Here is a 24986-nt window from a genome sequence, read left to right on the forward strand (position 1 = left end):
ACGTGTAATGCGATGGTTGAAGCTATAGACAGAGGAGTAGTCTTTTATCAAAGAGATTAAATGACAATCTAGCCAGACAGAACATTCCCCATCCCTTGTCCCACTGGTTTTTCTAATCCAGGGTGAGGCAAGTAAAGGAAGTATTCATCTCACTAGAAGTAAAGTAAAGCGACTTGCAGCATTTTATGTAATAATCTGTTATTTTAGGGAACAAAACCAGTTTCCAACTCAATGCCTTTTTCTGACAGCCGTATTTTTTTTTTGAAGTATAGTGCTTTACAATGTTGTGTTAATTTCCACTGTACAGCCAAGTGATTCAGTTTTACCTATATACACCTTCTTTTTTATATTCTTTTCCCTTATGATTTATCACAGGATATTAAATATAGTTCTCTGTACTATACAGTAGGACCTTGTTGTTTATCCATTCTATATGTCATAGTTTGCATCTGCTAATCCTAAACTCGGGATTCCCAGGCGGCTCAGATGGTAAAGTGTCTGCCTGCAATGCGGGAGACCAGGGTTCAATCCCTGGGTAGGGAAGGTCCCCTGGAGAAGGAAATGGCAACCCACTCCAGTACTCTTGCCTGGAAAATTCCATGGACGGAGGAGCCAGGTAGGCTACAGTCCGTGGGGTCGCAGAGAGTCGGACACCACCCTGAACTCACAGTATGCCCCTCCTGCCCCTCCTCCCCACACCTTGGCAACCACAAGTGTGTTCTGTAGATAAATTCATTGGTGTCAACTCAGCACCTTGTTGTGGAAAAATTTGAAGAGCCGTTTCTATATGAGCAACATGATCATTTTCTTAGCGTGTGACCATAAATGTCAATTACAAGATTGGCATCCAGCTGTCCTTGGCACTGCTGAACTGGGTGGCCCTCTCTCCCCAAGCCTGCTTACCCTTACAAGCACCCATCTTTCTGAATTTGGAGATTATCCCCCTGCTTACCTTTCAGGGCACACTTAGCTCTTCGCGGGGTTCTCTCAGCTTCTCCGAGAAGGTTCTCCTTCAAATATAAACTTCTGACTTTCTTTTCGTGGCAGCTGACTTCTGTTATAGGATTTGACTTCACAGGGGGACAGCTTGACATCCAAAGGACGTGGGGGGAAAAGGAGCCGGAAAAAAACTTTGCTTAAGCTTTACACTTGAGTCTAATCATGTGGTCCAATGTTAAATCCTATTTATGTCCATCTGTCTACAGTTAAGGAGTCACCTTATCCAGTACTTACTGGGTGCCCCTGTGACACGGTAGAAATAGCAGGGGCGATGCTTGCCTGTCTCGTGAGAAAATATCAGAGCTACGGGAAGGTGTACACTGTCACTGCCATCTCTTTGCATATTTCAAATACATCAGTTCTACCAAAAATAGGTTTATTTACCCGGAAAAACCAAACCTGCCATCGGAGGATTTTATGAAGGGCAAGATACATCAGCTGGATGTTAGTTAATACGGTTTTTTTTTTTTGGTTCACATACTGAATTTTGGCCATGCGGCATGCCTGGTGCTGGGTAGACATAGGAAAGCTGGTAAGCAGCTGAGTAACCAGGCAACCCCAGTGCGGCCCAGTGAGCACGGGCCTGGGACCTGGGTTAGGGCACCAGGGAGCACAGCGGGGCACCTTCCACAATGTGGTGCCCGAACGGATTGTGAGTTTACTAGCAAGTGAGGCCGGGCAGAGGTAAAGGTGATCCCGTGTGGAGAGAAGAACTTGAGCGAAGACCTGTAGCTGAAAGAGAACACGGCATATTCAGAAAACCATGAATAGCTCAGGTGTACTTCCCAGTGGCTCAGCAGTAAGGAATCCACCTGCAACGCAGAAGAACCAACTTCGATCCCTGAGTCAGAAAGATTCCCCTGGAGGAGGAAATGGCAACTCAGTCCGGTCTTCTTGTCTGGAGAATCCCATGGACAGAGGAGCCTGGCAGACTACTCTCCAGGGGGTCTCAAAGCGTCAGACATGGCTGAAGCAACTGAGCATGGATTCATAAAACACAGCGCCAGGCAAGCGTAGAGAGCCGAGATCAGACAGACAAGCGAGGTCAGTCACGAGTGGCCATTGTGAGAGGTCACTCGGTGCACAAATATTTATTTATAATTAGTTATATAATTTATATTTATATTATTGTAATTATTATTCATAGATTTTATAGATGTCATCTACGCATGTGCTGGACACTGTCCCAGACGCTGAGGGCAATGTTTACGGAGCCCACGGTCTGTGAACAGGATGCAGCCCTGAAGCACCTCAATGCCCTGAGGAAGAGCCCCAGATCTCCCGGACAGGAGAGATCACCTGTCTGGACCTATTCCTGGGGTAGGGGTAGGGGGAACAGCGCTCTACCCAGCACCCAGCTAGCGAGGGACGCCTGCTGTTCACATTGGTGTGAAATGATGGGCAGGATTGGGGCGAGGCAGTGACTCTTAGTTTGAAGACACTCAGTCTGCAGTTTCAAGATGTTTCTGGTCTCTAGAGCCCAAGTTTAAAATGTCAGGATCTCTTTTAGGGTTTAACGATCTAAGACAGTTCATACCAGAGAGATCACATGGGATTTGTGAGCCATTTCCCTGGAGGTTGTGGGTTTTCGTAGGTTTTTCTGTTTTGTTTTGTTTTGTTTTTTTCTTTTTCTTTTTTTTCCCCCCACTTTGTAATATCCTGTCATTTTGCTGACTTTCGGGAGGAAAAAATTTAAACCCTAGAACACCATGAACCTGGCAGATACTGGGAGATAAGAAGGCAGGTAAGACCCCAGGAAAACCTTCTGAAGTCAGACGTTGCATGCTGCCAAGGACCCGCAGCACAGAAAATGCTGATCTGAAATGTGATGAGGGCCGTGTGCCAGCCATCTGGGCCCAGAACCAGGCTGGGTTGAAGGGCAGCTTATATTTATAGTGGTTGGAGTCCTGGTAGATGTGGCCCTAAAGTGTCTTTACTCTGGAAAGCTTGTGAGTCCTTAGACACTTGATTTGAACAGGTGAACCACTGTACTTGCCACTCTCTAGGGACAGAATTGTGACTCCAGGCCTAATTCTTTCCAAAGACATCTCAGACACTTCCGTAGCTGGATTTCAAGACCACAGTGCTTGCTCTTTCCCAGCCTCGGCCGCCATTCTTCCTGGTCTTGGCCAGAGATGCAGCCGTGTTCACAAGTGACCTGGCCAGGACGCTGCTAGCTAACTGATGGCTGCTGAACCACGGCATCCTCACAACCCCAAGGTAACAGGGAAGGTTTGTTTACATGTATTTCTAGAAAGATACAAGGTTGAATCTCAGACTCCTTTCCATCTGTACCCTGGCCAGATGATCTCATTTAGTTCCCTGCCTTTAAATACTATCTATATGCTGATGGCCTCCAAATGTCCACAGCCCAGACATCCCCTGGACTCCAGGCTCACATAGCCAACTGTCTTACCTGATTTCTGTGTATGGAATCCTACCGGTGTCTCACACCCAACAGGGGACTCCCCAGTGGGAATCTTGTATTTTCCTCCCCAGTCTTCCCTCCTGAAGTGCCCTCACTCAGTAACTAGTAACACCATTTGAGCAGTGACTCAAGCCAAAAAAACTAAACACTTCTCCCTTTTCCTCACACCCACCAGGTAGTCCATCATTAGACTCATTTATTTTACCTCCCCAACGCTCTCAAGTCAGGGCAGTGGGAGGAATGAATTGAGAGATTGGAATTGACATATATACACTCTCGATACATATACTCACTATTGATAACTGATGAGAACCTACTGTCATAGTATAGGGAACTCTACTCAATGCTCTGTGTGGCCTTAATGGGAAGGAAATCCAAAAAAAGAGGGGCTATGTGTACATATAACTGATTCGCTTTGCTGTACAACAGAAACAAACATTGTAAGGCAACTATGCTGTAATAAAAATTAAATTTTAAAAAAAGTACACAAAAAGCTCTCTAGTCCATCAGCTTCTCTCCCTCTCCCCATACACCCTCTTCCAAACTATCGCCTTCTCTTCTCTGGATCACCATGTGATCCGGAGTTCACCACTGAACTCCTCACTTCCTGCTCTGTCTGTCCCCCTCCAGGCCACATCCGTGCCTGCAGCCAGGAGGATGGTCATTCCCACCTGGGCTCCGACCCTTTGATGGCTTCCCACTGCTCTTAGATCAAAGCCCCATGTTCTTTACTGTGACCCGGAATGACCTGAGCGCTACCTACTCTTCCAAATTCACATTATATCCCCTCTACTCTCATTGGATGCCCTCCTGCAGGCCTGGGTCTTCCTCTAGCTCTTCCTACGGCGGGTTCATTCTTGTTCTTCAACTCTCAGCTCAAATGTCACCTCTTTGAAGGGGTTTGCTTGTCTGGTTCATCTGAATAGACTCCTCCCAGGAATCTCCAGCTCAGTGATTTCATTTCTTCAGTGTCCGTCGCAGGAAGTGTTTATACTATTTGTGTGTAGTTCACTTCATGCCTTCAAACCCTCATCGCTCACCTGTCATGTGATCACCTGTTACGTTTAGGACTGGGGATGTGCTGTGAACCAAAGTTCTCTGGGCCCTGGAGCTTACATCCAATGGATAGGGTAAACACGAAGACAAATGACAAGTAAATAGACAATATAATGTCAGGTAATGAACATGCCATGAAGAAAAACAGGGTAAGCAAATGACAGATAAAGCAAACAGTAGGTGACAGATAAAGCAAACAGTAGGTGACAGAAGGGCGCATGAGAACTAATGGCTGATGAGAAAGCATCACAAATAAATAGGCGATAGGTGCTTTATTCAAACTGATTTTGAAGAGGTAAATTATTATAAGAAAATTAATTTCAAGCCATACCTCACAGTATAAGTTCCAGGAGGAGCAGAAAGTTAAATGTGCAAATGAGACTATAAGCTAAACAAAATTGCCTTAGCTAAGGATGAGTAAGAATGACAAAGTCCAGAAGTATGGAGAGAAACTCCATGAAAGGAAGGATTGACTTCATATTTCCGGTATCAAAAGAAAATCATAAAGTTAGGAAGTGAACAAACTGAGGGAAGTACTACAAATGGCAATAATAAAAAGGCTCATACTATTAGCATAGCAAATCTCCTCAATTCTAAGCTCTTTTCCTTGTGTTTTAATGCTTCTTAAAGTCAGGATTTGCTTTCTCATCACAGCATACATTTAGTATGGCCAATAAAAATGTTAAAATATTAGCTCTTACAGGCAATAACATCATCTTATAATCAAAATGTGATTTTTTTTCCCAAGTGTACACAAATTAGTATCAACATTGAAATTCCTAGTAGAAAATACCTAATTCATTCATTCATCAAACAAATGCTTGAATGTTTATCATGTAGCGAGGGGCCCTTCCCAGGTGGCACAGTGGTAAAGAATCCGCCTGCCAATGCAGGAGACTCAAGAGACTCAAGAGACGCAGGTTCGATCCTGGGTGGGGAAGATCCCCCGGAGTAGGAAATGGCAACCCGCTTCAGTATTCTTGCCTGGAAAATCCCACGGGCGGAGGAGCCTGATGGGCTAGAGTCCATAGGGTCTCAAAGAGTCAGACACGGTTGAGAGACTAGGTATACCCTCACACACAGTGTAGCAAGGTGGTAAGAGTGTGGTGGTAAACAACATAGGCATAAATCCTTGCTTTCAAGTGCTTTTCTAGGCCAGTTGTGCGTGGTGCCCTGTATGCTACTTATAGACGATCTAAGATCTATTATTTCAGCGAGAACAAGTACTGTGATAGAAGCAGATCCAATCAAGTCAGCATGGCTCTAAACCCTGTGCTTTTTCCTCAAATTACCATAATTGTTGAGCTTATCGGAGTGTTCACACCCAGTCTTGCTGACAGAGCTATCGTTCCTTATGTAATTCATTTTTCTCTCCTGCCTCAGCACTGGGTTTAGGACCCTGTCAAGGAAGAGTTGGTGGAAATAGCATTACTCTGGATGCCCCAGCCAAATTGATGCCTTTTTAGCAAAGAATAAAGTTTTGCCAGCAAGACACCTAAAAAGACTAATCCTACATTATTTTAAAACTTGTGCTAATATGTAATATATCATTATATATTAATGATATTATACTGATATCATTAATTATATATTTAAGTGCATGCTAAGTCATTTCAGTCATGTCAGATTCTTTGCGACCCCATGGACTGTAACCTGCCAGGCTCCTCTGTCCATGGGATTCTCCAGGCAAGAATTCTGGAGTGGGTTGCTTTTTCCTACTCCAAGGGATCTTCCCAACCCAGGGGTCAAAGCCACATCTCTTAAATCTCCTGCATTGGCAGGTAGGTTCCTTACCACTAGTGCCACCTGGGAAGCCCTTAATTATATATACTATATATTTAAATTTGAACACAATTTTAGCAATGAAAAGCAAGCAGTTTACAGTCATAGAGTGGGGAAGGATGAGAAGGAAAAAGAACAAACCGTACACTGTTCTCTATGACTGCAAGAAACGTAATTAGAAGCTGTATTGAGCGGGGGTCCCTGGAAACAGAACCTGCCTTGGGAAATTTTCATGTGACTGATTTATTGAGTGTGTGCTCTCAGGAGAAGGGGAGCGGGAAGCCCTGGGTGGTGGGGAAAATTAAAAAAGGATGTGGTCTCCACTGAAGACTGCCTCCCACCTGATCCCACAGGGGGTCTGGAGCATGAATTGTACCAGCATTGATCCCACAGGAAGGCAGGGGAGGTGATCTTGTATATCCCTGTGTCAGCCCCTCATTGTCTGGGTGCTGCCTGGAGGGGTCAGAAGTGCCCTAACCAACCCAAAGTGGCTGGGAGCAGTGTTTCCTGAGAAGGAGGCTGCTGTGAGCCTTGAGTGGCCAAGTCCCAGGACCTGGGGATGGATGTGCTGACCAGAAAGGGGCGTCTGGGTGGGAAATCAACCACATCTACTGTAGAGGTCCAAAAGGAAATTAATCTGGGAAGATTATTGAGCGATAGATCTTGACACATAGCAGGAGTCCTCTGACACCATACACCTTTTGAACACAGGATTTATTGTCAAAGAGCTTGTTGGTTTTTAGTTTGCTTCAGGCTGACAAGATATTAGATCAGCTTTGGTAGAAGGAAAATTTGTTCCTAAGGAGGGCATCATGTCAGGTATGAAAGTTCTGATGGAAAATTTTAAGTTATTACCGGAAAAAAGGAAAAGAGAATGAGAGATATAATTGGAAGCATTTATCAAAAACTACCTTATATAATCACACAAATGTTATTGGCTCAGCGGGTAAGGAATCTGTCTGCAATGCAGGAGACACAGGAGATGCGGGTTTGATCCCTAGGTTGGGAAGATCCACTGGAGGAGGAATGTCAACCCACTCCAGTATTCTTGCCTGGGAAATCCATAGCCTGGTGGGCTATGGTCCGTGGGGTCACAAAGAGTCAGACATGACTGAGTACAGAGGATATGGCACCTTATATAACACCACCTGTCAGAAGAATGACACTGAATTTCTACAAGTATCATATACTTTTATTATAGATTTTTCTAGAATAACCTTACACATTGGTATTTTCTACAATAAATACATTGTTTGCTAACAGTGCTTTGCATTGTTCAGCTATATAATGGTAGGTAAACGTCAGGGACACTTGTCAGAATCCCTGGAATGTACAACACCAAGCGTGAACCCCAGTGTCAGCAGTGGATGCTGAGTGATAATGACGCGTCAGTGTAGGTTCATGGACTGCAGTCAGCGTAGCTCTCTATAGGGACGCTGTGTGCTTGGGGAAGGGGCAATGTGGCGGCTCTCTGTACTTTCTGCTCCACTTTACTGTGACCCTAAAACTAATCCCAGAAATTAAGTCTATTTTAAAAGTGTATATACGACGGAATATTAGTCATAAAGAAGAATGCAATAATGCCCTTTGCAGCCTGTATGGATATATCTAGAGATTATCAGAGTAAATAAAGTCAGAGAGAAAAATACAAAAACACATGATATCACTTCTAAGTGGAATCTAAAACAATGATACAAGTGAACTTATTTATGAAACAGAAACAAACTCACAGACAGAAAACAAACATGGTTCCCAAAGAGGAAAGGAGGTGGGAGAGGGATAAATTAGGAGTTCGGGATTAACAGATACACCCTACTATATATAAAATAGATAACCACAAGGATTAACTGTAGAGTACAGGAAACTATATTCAGTATCTTGTAATAAACAATAATTGAAAAGAATCTGGAAAAGAATATGTTTAACTGAATCACTTAGTTACACACCAGAATCTAACACAGCATTATGAATTACCTATACTTCAATAAAAACTAAATTAAAAGAATGAAAAGTGTATACAGAAAGTTGATCTCCTGCCCAGGCAGTTGCCTGTTCCGAAAGACAGAGGTGATATTCTGATGACATTTTTATTTATTTATTTATTTACTGTAGTCAGAAAGTTGTATTTATTTATTTATTTATTTTCTTTCTTTCTTTTAATTGGAGGCTAATTGCTTTACAATATTGTAGTGGGTTTTGCCATACTTTGGCATGAATCAGCCGTGGGTGTACATGTGTCCCCCATCCTGAACCCCCCTCCCACCTCCCTCCCCATCCCGTCCCTCAAGGTCATCCCAGTGCACCAGCCCTGAGCGCCCTGTCTCATGAATCAAACCTGGACTGGCGATCTGTTTCACATATGATAATATACATATTTCAATCCTATTCTCTCAAATCATCCCACCCTCGCCTTCTCCCACAGAATCCGAAAGACTGTTCTATACATCTGTGTCTCTTTTGCTGTCTGGCATATAGGGTCATCATTACCATCTTTCTAAATTCCATATATATGCATTAGTATACTGTGTGGGTGTTTTTCTTTCTGACTTACTTCACTGTGTATAACAGGCTTCAGTTTCATCCACCTCATAAGAACTGATCTAAATGCATTGTTTTTAGTGACTGAGTAATATCCCATTGTGTATATGTACCACAGCTTCCTTATCCATTCGTCTGCTGATGGGCATCTAGGTTGCTTCCATGTCCTGGCTATTATAAACAGTGCTGCAATGAGCACTGGGGTGCACGTGTCTCTTTCAGATCTGGTTTCCTCAGTGTGTATGCCCAGCAGCAGGATTGCTGGCTCATATGGCAGTTCTATTTCCAGTTTTTTAAGGAATCTCCACACTGTTCTCCATAGTGGCTGTACTAGTTTGCATTCCCACCAACAGTGTAAGAGGGTTCCCTTTTCTCCACACCCTCTCCAGCATTTATTGTTTGTAGACTTTTTGATAGCAGCCATCTGGTGACATTTTTAAAACAAAGGTCTTCTACTTTGACATCCATTCCCATAAGCTCCGATCTAATTTATTCGTCTGTGTGCTCCATCTCACAGTCGTATCCCACTCTTTGCAACCCTGTAGACTGTAACCCATCTAGCTCCTCTGTCCATGGAATTCTCCAGGCAAGAACACTGAAGTGGGTAGCCATTCTCTCCCCCCGAGGATCTTCCAGGCTCAGGGATCGAACCCGAGGCTCTGTGTCTCCTACATTGGCAAGTGGATTCTTTACCACTGGGGCACCCTGGTGGCCCCAATTTATTCATATAGTAGGTGGAAGAGTTAGAACCTCAGAGGGGTGGTCCCTCATAGGGGATGGTTAAAACAAAATATTCTGTGGCCACATCTCCAGCAAGAATTATTCAAAAACAATGTATTTAGTTTAAAGATTTTCTTTTCCTATTTGTCTGCACAAAGATCAGGAATGTATTTCAAATTAAAGTACAGTAAGAATCAGGTGAATAGCATCCACAGGTGGTGTAAAAATTCCATCAATACCCATTTTCATGACATAGAACTTATATTTTGCTATGAAGGATACATACATAAGTACAGTATTTCACACATACACACACAGGGAAAAAAGGACCCATCACCCACTCCATATAAACTGGTTGACCCATTTCCAAAATGCCTGTTGCTATTGTGTAGATTCAGCCTGCAAATAAAATTTAACATGTTAACCTTTTAACCAGAACATCTTAGAATTATTTTCTGATATTAACATGGAACACTTGTTGGGTTTTTTCTATTCCTTTCATAGGAATTTCATAGGAGATAGCGGACAGCTGTCTCCCCCACAAGAAGATATTTCAAACTGAAGCTAATATGGATGAAAATGAAAATAAATAACCTTTATCAAATCACAGTGAGATTTACCCTATAAGCTGCCTAGCATTCCCATGGGAACACAACCTGCTGCGCTTTATTGTGGGAGAGGAGACGATGTTTCTAATGCTGTCTGTGGGTCTCTCCCCTCCACAGGCCTTGAACCGGGGGATCGCTGCTGTCAAGGAAGATGCAGTGGAGATGCTGGCCAGCTACGGGCTGGCGTACTCCTTAATGAAGTTCTTCACAGGGCCCATGAGTGACTTCAAGAACGTGGGCCTGGTGTTTGTGAACAGCAAGCGGGACAGGACCAAAGCTGTTCTGTGCATGGTGGTGGCCGGGGCCATTGCCGCCGTCTTCCACACCCTCATAGGTAAGGCTGTCGGTTGTCCCTTAAGAATCCAGCCTTGCCAACTCCTTGTTCCTCTTAATCTATTTACATGTATTTATTGTAGTAAGTGATTTCTTCCATAATTATTATCATGAGAGTTTTAAGGGCTGGGAGGAATGGAGTTGTCGGTGCTTCTAAGACAAAAAAAAAAAAAGAGATGTCCTTTCTCTGGGAAGCTGTATGTCTCTGGTTCCCAAACCCTGTGTCAGAGAGAGAGGAGTTTCATTAATATATGATCAGATTTAGGACTTCCCTGGTAGCTGAGACGGTAAAGCGTCTGCCTACAATGCGGGAGACCCAGGTTCAATCTCTGGGTCGGGAAAATCTCCTGGAGAAGGAAATGGCAACCCACTCCAGTACTCTTGCCTGGAAAATCCCATGGATTAGAGCCTGGTGGGCTACAGTCCAAGGGGTCACAAAGAGTCGGACATGACTGAGCAACCTCACTCACTGTTGGTAAGGCTTCCCTGGTGGCTCAGACTATAAAGAATCCATCTGCAATGCAGAAGACCAGGGTTTAATCCCTGCTTAGGAAGATCCCCTGGAGAAGGGAATGGCTACCCACTCCAGGATTCTTGCCTGGAGAATCCCATGGACAGAGGAGCCTGGCGGGCTACAGTCCTTGAGGTCAAATAGAGTCAGACATGGCTGAGCGACTAAGCACAATGCATACTCACACACAAGGATTAAAAAAAAAATGTCAGGAGCTTTTGTTAGAGACAGACATTACTTAACCTCTTTTTTTCAAATTAAAGTATAGTCACTGATTTTACAGTATTGTGTTAATTTCAGGTGTATAGCACACTGATTCAGCTATATATATATAACTTTTTCAGATTCTATTCCTTTATAGTTTATTACAAGATAGAGTAGGACCGTGGTGCTTATCTACTTTATCAGACTCACTTACTCTTAAGAATAAAAACAGAATGAGCATTATTTAAGATTAATGCTTATCAGCATTGAAAACAAATGAAATTGTCTTCTGTATTAAAATTATCTCATTTTAGGACCTTATGCTTCTGTTTTAGACAAGACACAACACTCTGGGCATAACATTCTTTGCATCTAACAAGAAAATTAGGTCACACAGAGTGACTGACCCGTGGTTGGAAAGCCCCTTCCTTTAGAGTCAGAGCTCTACTTCTGCTGCCTTCCTGGTGGTGATAAAAACCCTTAAGGGCATGATTTCAGAACCTATAGACTTCAAAACAGCTCAGCTCACCTGGCCTAAAAGTTGAATGACACACCTACTAAACCAAGTTACGTGAAGCCCGTGACCAACACTTTACAAACCCGTTGTGTGTCTTCAGCTTGGCACTGGTTGCCTGAGAACCATGAATGTCCGTGGTGAGTGAAGAGCCAGGAGATTAACCCACACCGTTTCCTCTGTACTCAGGTGTCAACTCTAGTTTACTCATGCAATTGTGAATCTGGAAATAGAGCCAGCTCTTTGTGGGTTTCATTTTGAATAGAGCATAGGATTTTGTGCTAAGAACAATGAGGACAAGAAGATGCTTCCCTTGGGCCAAATATCCAGACCAAGTGTTGCTGTTGATTGTTTTCATTTGGACTGAGAGCTTCAGGGCGTGGGGTGGGGAGGAGATGCCTTTCTTTCTCTCAGCTTACACCCTGAATACTGAGCTCTCTACTGAGTTTTAAAGGAAACTCCGGCAACAAGAATTCACCTGGGCCATGTTCATAGACGGTACAGTGGCTCAGTCAGTGAAGAATCTGCCTGCAATTCAGGAGACCCGGGTTCAATCCCTAGGTCAGGAGGATCCCGTGGAGAAGGAAATGGCAACCTACCGCAGCATTCTTGCCTGGGAAATCCCATGTGCAGAGGAGCCTGGTGGGCTGCAGTCCACGGGTTGCAAGAGTCGGACACGGTTTAACGACTAAGCTACCACCACCGCCACCATGGGTATCTGAGAAAATGACATACATGAAATGAGAGGGTCTAAATAAGTTTTTGCCTAAAAAAGGGAGACAAATTAGTTCCTTTTTATAAAATTCCTTCCAAATAAACCCAACATTTCCTGTTTTATGAGGGAATGAGACTTTGGGACTCACAGCTAATTACTAGCTGTCTGTAATTAAGGAAAACTTGAGTTTTCTGTGTTATTGACACTGTTGGGAGGAACAATTTGGTCACTGAAATAAAATTTGAAGTCATTTTCTAATTTAAATCCCAGTTTTTCAACTTGAAAATGGAATCCTAAAATCTTAAATTTGAACCAAAATGGTTCTACCTCCAGATATTTAACAATTGTTTTTATCACTGTTGATATTTTTACAGTTACTATATAGCATTCCCACCCCCCCCAAACAAATGCTTTCCACAGTCACTACAGAAGCACGTATCAATTTCTTTCAAACATTTACAACTCAAAATTTAATCATTTTTCCACCTGTAGTATATTGGTCTCATTTCAGTTTTCTGTCTAAGGATTTAATTCTCCTCTTGCCTTGTCTGCCGCATCAGACATATTTGCTTATCTTCTTGTCTCCTGTTTTTTTTTTGTTTGTTTGTTATTTTTTTAATAATGCTATAAGCGTTTCTGGGGCTTCCCTGGTGACTCAAGAATAAAAAATCGCCTGCAGTGCAGGAGACACAGGAGATGAGGGTTCAATCCCTGGATGGGAAAGATCCCCTGGAGGAGGACATGGCAACCCACTCCAGTATTCTTGGCAGGTAGATCCTGTGGACAGAGGAGCCTGGCAGGGTACAGTCCCTGGGGTTGCCAAGAGTCGGACACAACTGAAGTGACTTGAGTACACAAGCTTTTCTGTCCTCAGATATTGCCAATTGTTTCCCAGAACCTTGACCACAAGCTCCAGATAGGATGTTGATCTCTTTGCCACCTTTTCCAACATAATTTTCCCATCATCAGTAAACATCCACCCATTTAGTTTCCACGTTTCAATGTGTCACCTACACTAGACACTAAAACCCATTTCTCATGTCTTGGTCGTGCTAAAAACAGCTACTGACATCTCTACTTGAACAGTCAGCTCTCGGATGTCTGTGCCTGGGACAAGGAAACAGTGATAGATAAAACAGAAAAGCAAATATTCCAGGTATATTTGACTTGAGAAGCCATTATCTGCTCTCAAGCAGTCGTCTAATTGTATTTGCTTGGCCTGAGAGTGAAATGAGTATGTATTCCTCACAGGAGCAGCTCTCAGTAAGGCTTAGAGTCAGTGCAAGAAGCAAGGTGTTACCAGTTCACCAGCTTAACTCACAGAGAGAGGAACCAGAGTGATCTAGGCTAGAAACCTAGTTTCTTTATATTCCTTTGTTCAGGCGAAACCAGTCTTATTGCCTTAAATGTTCCTTTTTAGGTGCTATTCCCTTATCCCCTTAATGGATTTATCTCTTTTATCAAGACCTTCTGACTTTTCCATCGCATTTGTGTAAGGACATTTGAGAGCAGAGGGGAGGAAGAGATTCTTTCTCTTAGGGGTGGGTTCTGAAAAGCTCATGAGGTGAGTCAGCTTCTGTTGTTATTCAGTCACACATTCATGTCCCACTCTGTGCGACCTCATGGACTGCAGCACGCCAGGCTTCCCTGTCCCTCACCATCCCCCCGGAGTTTGCTCAAGCTCATTTCTATTGAACTGGTGATGCCATCCAACCATCTCATCCTCTGTTGCCCCCTTCTCCTCCTGCCTTCAGTCTTTCCCAGCATCAAGATCTTTTCCAGTGAGTCAGCTCTTCACATCAGGTGGCCAAAGGATTGGAGGTTCGGCTTCAGCATCCGTCCTTCCAATGAGTATTCAGGCTTGATTGGTTTGATCTCCTTGCAGTCCGAGGGACTCGGTCATCTTCTAACTGGCTCTGAAAGCCTGAGTTGAATTTCAGCACGTGCAGTGGTCAGTTGCTTCATCGTGTCCGACTCTTTGCGACCCTGTGGACTGTAGCCCACCATGTTCCTCTGTCCTTGGGATTCTCCAGGCAAGAATACTAGTGTGGGTTATTGCCGTGCCCTCCTCCAGGAATCAAACCCGCGTCTCCTACATCTCCTGCGTTGGCACACAGGTTCTTTACCACTAGTGACATATGTGGATCACACATCCCTTTCTAATTTTTCCCTTATCTTTGATACAAGATGGACTGGCGAGTTTGACTCAGTGCTCTAAATGACTATTTTGCTGTCGCCACATAAGATTACAAATGGTGACTCTTCTTATCTATTACGATTCCTTAATTCCGTCCAACCTCAGGCTGTGCCTTTAACACCACCACCCTGTTGGGCGTTTTTTCAGTTTAATGGCCAACGCCTTGATTTCTTTTTGCTTTGTTTCCTAATTTACCTGTTTCTTCATTTTATTCTTTACCATCATAAGTACTTTCCCCAGCAAGATGTCATATGTACTTTTAATGAATATACTTCTTTATTCAAACACATTTATAGATAAAACTCAACCATTTTCCTTATGATATTATTAGCATTCTTGTTAATTCTAAGAAGACACACCACTAGTATTAGTGGAGCTGACCTTCCTGCTTTGAATTTTGGGGGCTTTGATTAAAAGGGAGTGAGAGTAAGAATTGCTCTTTGTTTAACTCATTTTTAATATAATCCAATCCCCGTCTGTTCTATCAGTGGTCCAACAAATTGCTTTTTGAACAAATAGCATGTGCATGTCATTTAAGTCCTACTAATGATAAGTTGGATACAGAAGTGAGATAAATACAAAACAGATGGTGGCCAGATACACCCTTCTTCTCAAGGAGATGTAGTTAATGGGAAAGTGTGCATGTTCAGCATGAATTTCTAGAAGCAAAAGCTATTTTCAGCCTGTCAGAATTTTTACGATACGGTAATATGTAGCATTTATTTTTCTCTTTCTGACTTAAACTTCACTCTGTATGACAGTCTCTGGATCTATCCACATTCTCTGCAAACAGCACAATTCCGTTCCTTTTTATGGCTGAGTAATATCCCATTCTATGTGTACCACATCTTTATTCATCTGTCTGTTGGTGGGCATTTAGATTGCTTCCATGTCCTGCCTGTTGTAAATAGTGCTGCACTGAACATTGGGATGCATGTATCTTTCTAAATTACGGTTTTTTCCAGGCATTTGCCCAGGAGTGGGATTGCTGGATCATATGGGAAATTGGGATTGATATATATATATATACACACACACTGCTATGTATAAAATAGATAACTAATGAGAACCTACTGTAAAATAAATAAATAAATATTTTTAAAAAGAAAAGCGAGATGGTAGAAGGAAACCAGAGTCAAACTTGGAGGAATCAAAAGCAGATTTGAGTGAGCACAGCGACAGCAGAGAAGGCAAGAGAAGGGCTGTTGGGTGGGGGGGGACAGTGTGGGAGGCACACAGCCACCACGCATTTATAAATCAGGGGACAATAAAGCAGGAAAAAGAGTTCCGTGTTGAATGTCACAGGTGCCAGGTGGATGTCTGATGCTAGGACTGGGGCAGGTAACCAAGCATAGGAGATGTGCAGCCTGAGACTATGGAAGAGCCCATTAGACAACACAGGTGGCAAAGCGGGAAGAAGAGAGAAAGGGAAGGAGAGCAGGAAAGGGCCAAGGAGAAAGAGGACCAGCAGAGAGGGCACTAGGCACTTAGCCCTACAGCTGCTCCTGGGTCCCTTGGAGAGCCTTTGATACCAGCGGGCACTTTTTTGTGGCATCTCAGTGACAACTATATGAAATAAAGCAGATTTATCCTAGTGTTCATATCAGTTCAACTCAGTCGCTCAGTCGTGTCCGACTCTTTGTGACTCCTTGGACTACAGCACACCAGGCTTCCCTGTCCTTCACCATCTCCCGGAGCTTGCTCAAACTCATGTCCATTGAGTTGGTGATGCCATCCAACCATCTCATCCTCTGTTGTCCCCTTCTCCTCCTGCCTTCAATCCTTCCCAGCATCAGGGTCTTTTCCAATGAATCAGTTCTTCACATCAGGTGGCCAAAGTATTGAAGTTTCCGCTTCAGCATCAGTCCTTCCAATGAATATTCAGGACTGACTGGTTGGATCTCCTTGCAGTCCAAGGGACTCTCAAGAGTCTTCTCCAACACCACAGTTCAAAAGCATCAATTCTTCAGCGCTCAGCTTTCTTTATAGTCCAACTCTCACATACATACATGACTACTGGAAAAACCAAAGCTTTGACCAGACAGACCTTTGTTGGCAAAGTGATGTCTCTGCTTTTTAATGTGCTTTCTAGGTTGGTCATAGCTTACTTCCAAGGAGCAAGCATCTTTTAATTTCATGGCTACAGTCACTATCTGCAGTGATTTTGGAGCCCAAAAAAATAGTCTCTTACTCTTTCCTTTGTTTCCCCATCTATTTGCCATGAAGTGATGGGACTGGATGCCATGATCTTAGTTTTCTGAATGTTGAGTTATAAGCCACCTTTTTCACTCTCCTCTTTCACTTTCATCAGAAGGCTCTTTAGTTCCTCTTCTGTTTCTGCCATAAGGGTGGTGTCATCTGCATATCCAAGGTTATTGATATTTCTCCCAGCGGTCTTGATTTCAGCTTGTGCTTCGTCCAGCCCAGCATTTGGCATGATGTACTCTGCATATAAGTTAAATAAGCAGGGTGACGATATAAAGCTTTAACATACTCCTTTCCCAATTTTAAACCAGTCTGTTGTTCCATGTCCAGTTCTAACTGTTGCTTCTGGACCTGCATACAGATTTCTCAGGAGGCAGGTCAGGTGGTCTGGTATTACCATCTCTTTAAGATTTTTCCATAGTTTGTTGTGATCCACACAGTCAAAGGCTTTGGCTTAGTCAATGAAACAGAAGTAGATGTTTTTCTGAAACTCTCTTGCTTTCTCGATGATCCAACAGATGCTTATATAAGTATGTTTAATACAGCCTTAACAACAAGGCAAATCTATATGTTCTGCTTACTGCTTTATAACCTTATGGTCACTAAAGAAATTTTTATTACTTAGAAAAGTTGAATGTATTTTGTCATTCTGCATAGTCTCCTTGGTTATGAACTAATGCCTTAGCTAATTACTCTGAGATTTTTTCTTTCCAAAGATTGTGTATTTCCCATTGGAGAAGTCATGATTCCCAGCATGATCTCTTAAGAGTTTTTTCCCCCAATTTGGATGAACTTCGACATTTCAAAGTTTTCGGTATCTACTAGTCATCTATGAGTTCCTGCAGGATCTTCTTACTTGGAAGAGATTTCAAATGGGAGCATCTCTGGCTTTGAGCAACGCAGTTTCAAATGTCTCTCCTTTCCTTTGCTTACCTGGTATTATATCTGGACATCCATTGGCGAGTTACAGTAAGATGTTATAGACTTAGGTCAGAGAGGACCCAAATCTCCTTTGTAGAGTCATCCTTTGTAGGGTTTTTGTGTTTGTCCCAATAAAAGAGAGATCTTTCACCAGGTCCTTTATATTATATTTGTTTATTACATTTGAAATAAGTTTTTTTTCCCTTGTGTGTTTCATATTCATTTTCTCTGATTTCTTATTCTTTTTGGACCCAGCTGGTAAGCCAAGTGTTCTCCCATCCTTGAGAGTTTTGCACATGGTTGGGGGTTTCCCCTGATATGACTGGGGTGATTCTCACTGACCAGACAGGCACTTCCCCAGGAATTTGTGGGGGAGATTCTGAGGAAAAGATGGTTCCAGAAAAATTCCCGCCCCAAACCTTATACAATTAGTCAGAGGAGTAGGCACTCAGAATTTGTTGAACTGACAGACTTGAAATCCAGAAATCCACTGGCCAAAAAGTTGATGTCTGTTCTCTGTGCACCTGTGGCCTGGCTCAAGACACCCAAATTTCAGGAGCCTTGAAAATATTCCTGGCTTTTTGTTCTTGTCATTTGTTGGGCAACTGCCAGTAAGTGTCCCTTTTAAGCTAAATTATGGGCTTCCCTGGTGTCTCAGACTGTAAAGAATCCACCTGCCATGCAGGAGGCCCAGGTTCAGTCCCTGGGTCAGGAAGATCCCCTGGAGAAGGAAATGGCAACTCAGTCCAGTATTCTTGCCTGGAGAATTCCATGGACAGAGGAGCCTGGCAATCTACAGTCCATGGGGGTCCCAAAGAGTTGGGCATGACTGAGTGACTAATACTTCTACTCAAGCTAAATTGTAGCTGCTACTCTAAGTAGTCATGAACTCATCTATGAGACCCCATTTTACAAAAATGCAAGTCATGAGATTTGCCAACCTGAGACCTTAATTTAACCCAAGAGTCAGATATTATCCTGTTTCTCCCTCTTTATCTATAAAAGAGAGGAAAATTTGCCAACCTTGTATTTGGTTTCGTTGGGTCCAAGTCAACTTCACATGGACGGAAATTATAGTATGGCCTGGCCTCCTAATTCACACAGAGGTAGAAACCACTGCTGTGGATTTGTTTATTTCTTTCCACACTTATTCCTTCCAGCGAGCTGCAAGGCCTCTTCCATGCCACAGAGGAGTCCAGGCAATCCGCAGAGCTCAGAGGAACAAAACTTGTATAGTTTCCTCTGCTTCTACAGTTTCTCAAGAGATTCTGTTTGTCCTTGTTCCCTTGTCCACAAAGCTGTCCATTATTCATGGATTATAAACCAATCCTGTAAAGAGTAAATTGGTACAACTTGATATCATTTAAACCAGCAAGGGTGCTAGGAATGGACAGGCCGGTCTGTATAGTCTCATGACTTATTGCCATGTAGCAATCACTTCGGTACTCACTGACTCAGAAAACAAGCTTTCATTCTTGCTCACTAGACCATAGGTAGGTTGTTTTGCACTTGGCCGTGTTTATGCCTCTGTGGTCAGCTGAATCCAAAGGAGACTCTGCTGGTCTTGGTGGGCTCACCAGGTGCTGTGTGTGACAGTAGACTGGTCCAGACGGCTCTATGGACAGCTGAGTTCTGTTGCACATCGCCTCTCATCCTCCTCCACCAGCCCGAGCTTGCTTAAACAGCTGTGCCAGTACCTCCAGTGATGGATAGAGACACACAGGGTCTCTTGGGCCAAGAATCAGATGCGGCTCAACTTCACGGCCACTGCACACTCCTGGCCAGGACAAGTCACAGGCCAGCCCAGGTTCCAGGAGGAGGGAAATTGACTGCAGCTTTTGACAGAAGGAACTACAAAATCACATGCAGGGTAGGGACGTAAGGAGGAGAGAAGAGTGGAGGACACTATAGCCATCAGCCTACTCCACTCACTTCTTGGCAGAATTATGGATTCATGCATTTATTCCTTCCATAGAGACTGAATACCTGCTATATGGAAAATATTGGCCTAGATCCTGGGATTTCAGACGTAAGGCATGTTCTCTAGGGAGAAGCAGAAATCGTGCAATAAATTATTATGCTACCCACTCAATCGAGTCTTTTTTAATTGAGATATTGTGACTAAGCTGGTAAAGAATCCACCTGCAATGCGGGAGACCTGGGTTTGGTCCCTGGGTTGGGAAGATCCCCTAGAGAAGGGAAAGGCTACCCACTCCAGTATTCTGGCCTGGAGAATTCCATGGATTATATAGTCCACAGGGTCACAAAGAGTTGGACACGACTAAGCAACTTTCACCTCTCTTCATTAGCTTCAAATGTACTGCAAAGTGATTGTTGTACATATATATTATTTTTCAGACTCTTTTCCAGTATAGGTTATTATAAGATATTGAGTATAGTTTCCTGTACTATAGTATATATCTTTTGTATTATGTGCTATAATACATAGCATATATATAATGTATATATATATGACCCTGATGCTGGGAAAGATTGAAGGCAAGAGGAGAAGGGAACAACAGAGGATGAGATGGTTGGATGGCATCACCAACTCAATGGACATGAGTTTGAGCAAACTCCGGGGGATGGTGAAGGACAGAAGAGGTTGGTGTGCTGCAGTCCATGGGGTTGCAAAGAGTCGGACACAGCTTAGCAACTAAACAACAGCAACAAGGGTTCCCAAATTTGCCTCTCGGAAATACACATATTAACCTTTCCCTAAAATGGGAAGAAGGCTTTTTCCTCAGTTCCCATCAGAAAATCATAGGTAATGAGACTTGTTTTGATTAATACCAATATTTCATGGTATTTTGCAACAAGCACTGGTTACTCTGGATGAACAAGTTTGAGAACCACTGATTCTGGGAGAGTCCACCACTCCAGTGGGCTGAGGTAGGAGGAGCTAGGGATTTGAATGGCGGCCCCTCCTGTTTCTGTTTCCGCAACTCAGATACCTGTAAATAGGTCAAGTCCGTGTCCTCTTGCTGCAGCCAGGCCGTGAAGTCCATTTACATCTATTCAAAAGCCTCGCTTAATTTCTCTTTCTAATGTTCTACTTTTCATAAGGAATATAGGCTATTTCAGAACAGTCTTAGTAAGGCCGTTTATAAAAGTTGAAGGTTACTAAATGTCATGAAGGCAGCTAGCCTGGTAATTATAGACTCGATGCAAAGCACTTTAAACAAATTACCCCCAGCCTCCAGCTCCAGCCAGAAACAGCTCTGGGACACAGAGGGGAGGGTGAGGGGATATTAGGTGAAAAACAGCTGCTGAAATTGAACATTCCCGACTCCCAGGGTGGAAACAACCTTTGTAGTTATAATCAGACTCTTTTTCTATCGCATAGGGGAGGAGTAAAAGGAAGGAAGAAAAACGGGAAGAAAAGCTTCTTTCCATGGCCTCCAGAATTTTCCTCTAGTAGCTAAAAGAGGACAGGAAGTAAAAAGAAGCAAAAGCATCCTCAGGCCCATTGGTCTGAAGGTACCCTGGTACCTGGGGACCCCTGAGCTGCAGTCTGAACGAAACGAGGAGGGTGGACATCCTGGCGGAAGCAGAGGTTTGGCTGAGCGCAGCACCCAGCAGTCCTGCAGACCCTCATCAACTTTAGATGTTTGCTCTTCATTGCTCTGCGTAAAGGCACTGTTTTTAATGTTTTAGTTCAAATATTCTAATAAGTTGGTATACTTGGGTATGGGCTTCCCAGGTGGCTCAGACAGTAAAGAGTCTGCCTGCCATGCAGGGACCTGGATTCGATCCCTGGGTCGGGAAGATGACATGGGAGAAGGAAATGGCAACCCACTCCAGTATTCTTGCCTGGGAAATCCCCCGGATAGAGGAGCCTGGTAGGTGACAGTCTATGGGGTCGCAAAAGAGTCAGACACGACTTAGCAACTAAACAGCAACAGTGGCAATACTTAGGTATATTCACAGAAGTAGAAAAACTGATTTATACTGACCCCTATACACTCAGACCCCATGAGCCAAGTGCACGCCCTGCTCACAGCTTCTCAAACTCACACGACCTTTCTTTTCCGGCTGCTACCCTAGAGTCTCCTGGGGAAAGAATGCTATCCTTTCTAGAAGCCACCTGTATGAGTTTGCTAGCAAACACTGTCCTAGCAAAGCACCACAGACAGCAGAAGTGTGTAGCCTCACAGTCTGGAGGCTGGAAGGTCGAGGCAGTGGCGGTGAGGTTGGTTCCTTCAGAGGCCATGACCGAGAACCTGTCCCAGGCCCCTCTCCAGCTTCAGGGGGTTTGTGGTATGTAGTGTCCTTTGGCTTGAGGAGGCATCTCCCTGATCTCTGCCTCGATGGTCTCGTGAGCTTGTCCTTGCGCACATTTCCATAGCTCTCCAAATTCCCCGTTTAGGACACCAGGTGCCTTGGGCTGGGAGCCCACTGTCCTTCAGCGTCACCCTGCAAGTGTGTGCTTGGTCGCTCAGTCATGTCCAACTCTTCAATCCCACGGACTGTCGCCCACCAGGCTCCTCTGTCCATGGGATTTTCCAGGCCAGAATACTGGAGTGGGTTGCCATTTCCCTCTCCAGGGGATCTTCCCCACCCAGGGATCGAACCCGAGTCTCCTGCACTAAAGGCAAATTCTTTACCATCTGAGCCACCAGGGAAGCCCCAGGGTCACCCGACCTTCACTAATTATACCTCTAAAGATCCTGAGGCCAAATCAGGTCACCTTCTGAGGTCCTAAGGGCTAGGAGTCAACAAATGAATTGTGAAGGGACAGAGGTCAACCCATACATCACCCTCTGAATCTCAGCCTTTCTCCGGTCTCCAGGTCCCCACTTTGGCCATCCAGTCAGGTCCGCTCAGCTGGCATTTATATCAGCTCTAACCTTTACCAGGGAATTTTAGTTCCTGAGCTATTCATAGCCAGCCCTGTGCTCCTGCCCTTGGCATGGCTCTGTTTGCCCAGCGTGGCTGCCTTTACCATTGGCAGCTGCCTCTGCCAGGAGGGGCAAAGGGGCAGGATCAGGACATCTCTTGGGGGATCTCCACACAATGAACTTGACCGGCAATGAAAAGGCAAGTACAGATCAACAGGGCCATGATTTCCAAGTCTCAGCACTCACGGTAAGCCGTGTGTGTGGTTCAGTAACATCTTCATCCCGGCTTTAGGTTTCATCGGCTCATCTCAGATCTGAATGCACTTCTCACGTCGCTGCAAAGTGGGTCTGGAGGGCTCCCTCCCTGCCTCAGAGGGTCAGGTCACCTTCATACCTTCTGATCCAAGCAGGACATCACAGCTGCCTCCCTGGTCCCTGGCCATAACTAATCCCACTTCTCCCTTCTTTGCTCTTTCTGCCAAGTGCCAGCCTCCTCCTGGTTTTCCCTTCCTGTTGCCTCAGTGGTTCTGCTGGTCCCACCACGCTCCGCACCTGACACCTGGGCTCACCTGGCAGTTCGCCTTTTGATTTCCACCTGTGCTCCTCCTCTGGGATTCAGCTCTCCTCGCCTGCATTTGCCTCCCTCACCAGCCTGTTCTCTGTATGACTCAGTCGTCTTAGCCCCGTACCTCTTGAAATCACTCATACTTCACTCCCACTGGGATTCCCATTTGTGCATTTAAATATCTTTGTTTTCATCCTGAAGAGCATGCTTAATTCAACATCCTCATAATTCCAGGCTAATCCCGACAAAAGATGGAGGATTATTTCTTTTTACCAATTAATATGGTAATAAGCCCACAAAGAGTCGGAAACAACTTAGCAACTGAACAACGACAACAACAAATAGTAACAAATCGTTCCCCACCCTTTGAAATGGAGGAAGGGATTCTGGTTGTTTCACAAAAAAGTAAGAGAGACTCTGCATTTGACCTCCTTTCTGATTTCAAAGCAGCTTCTGCACTTCTCAAGTACATAAATATTCATATTAATGAAAGAGTGAACACAGCAGGAACCCTACTATTAGAGCACCATGTAAAACACTATGAAAACACAAAGATTATTGTTTTCCTAGATAGTCTAAACTTTGTATCAATGAGGTAGAAAATAGTCAATATTTTATTTAACCTTTATTAAAATGTCAGGGGGCTTTCCTGGTGGCTCAGACAGTAGAGAATCTGCCTGTGGTGCAGGAGACCCAGGTTCGATCCCTGGGTTGGGAAGATCTCCTGGAGAAGGGAATGGCTACCCAGTCAAGTATTCTTGCCTGGAGAATTCCATGGACAGAGAAGCCTGGAGAGCCTCAGTCCATGGGGTCACAAAGAGTCATAGACAAATACACACACACACACACACACACACACACACACACACAGAAATCAGTGTCAGAGTGCTTATAAGGTTCATACATTATGAAATTTTTCTCTTTCTACCTTTTTCACCCTTTGGCACATACACATTCATTCAGCCTTTGTTGGTTAAAGCCCTTTATGTTCTAGCTACACACTGGTCCCAAATCCTCACATTGGAGGGACTTGGAAAGCACAGAGACAGCATTTTTCCGCTGGGCAAACTATACCCACAGTTTCCATCCCCCACAATTTTTGCCTTCCTGGGAAAAATGAAACAAAAGGAATTACAAACAGTGAATAGCTACCTTTAAATTTTTATTGGAAAGCCATGTTTTGTTGAATCACTGTGTTGTACACCTGGAAGCAGCATAATGTCGTAGACTCATTAAACTTAATAAAGAAAAGGCATATTAACACATGGGAATTTTCTCTTAGTAAATAATTTAGAATACCTACAGACATTGAGGGCTGCCCTGGTGGCTTAGTGGTAAAGAACCCCCCTGCCAATGCAGGAGATGCAGGTTTGATCCCTTGAGAAGGAAATGGCAACCCACTCCCCTATTCTTGCCTGGGAAATTCCATTAACAGAGGAGCTTGGTGGGCTAGACTCCATGGGGCAGCAAAAGAGTCAGACATGACTTAGCAACTAAACAACAACTACATAGGCATTGAGCTTTCAAACTAGCCATCAAGCATTCTTTTATAATATCAAAAGAATGGAAACAACCTAAATATATAATAATAGGAGATTGAGCAAGTGATACTAAATAAACCTGCAAAAAGGAATTCAGTACAACCAATCAAATACAGAAGCATGTTATGGAAAGATGTTTATGGTTCACAAAAGAGTATGTATGTAGTATGATGCCATTTTTATGTTGAAACAGCCACGCATACTCTACCACATAACACCCATAAAACACCTGGATGATTAACACCCAGAGTGTCGACTGTGACCCCTTCTGGGCAGAAGGATGGATGAGATTGTAGATGATTTTCATC

At 43.8% G+C, this 24986-nt stretch overlaps 1 protein-coding gene across 1 annotated transcript in view; it reads left to right on the forward strand.

Moving 5' to 3' along the window:
* ANKH (ANKH inorganic pyrophosphate transport regulator) overlaps window positions 1–24986 on the forward strand; it is a 162022-nt gene that overhangs the window by 80930 nt on the left and 56106 nt on the right. The window contains exon 2 of the mRNA XM_043887771.1: window positions 10249–10465. Coding sequence (XP_043743706.1) covers window positions 10249–10465 — 217 coding nt within the window. The remainder of the gene's footprint in view (window positions 1–10248; window positions 10466–24986) is intronic.

This window comes from Cervus elaphus, chromosome 25 (assembly GCF_910594005.1).
Source record: "Cervus elaphus chromosome 25, mCerEla1.1, whole genome shotgun sequence".
Lineage (NCBI taxonomy): Eukaryota > Metazoa > Chordata > Mammalia > Artiodactyla > Cervidae > Cervus > Cervus elaphus.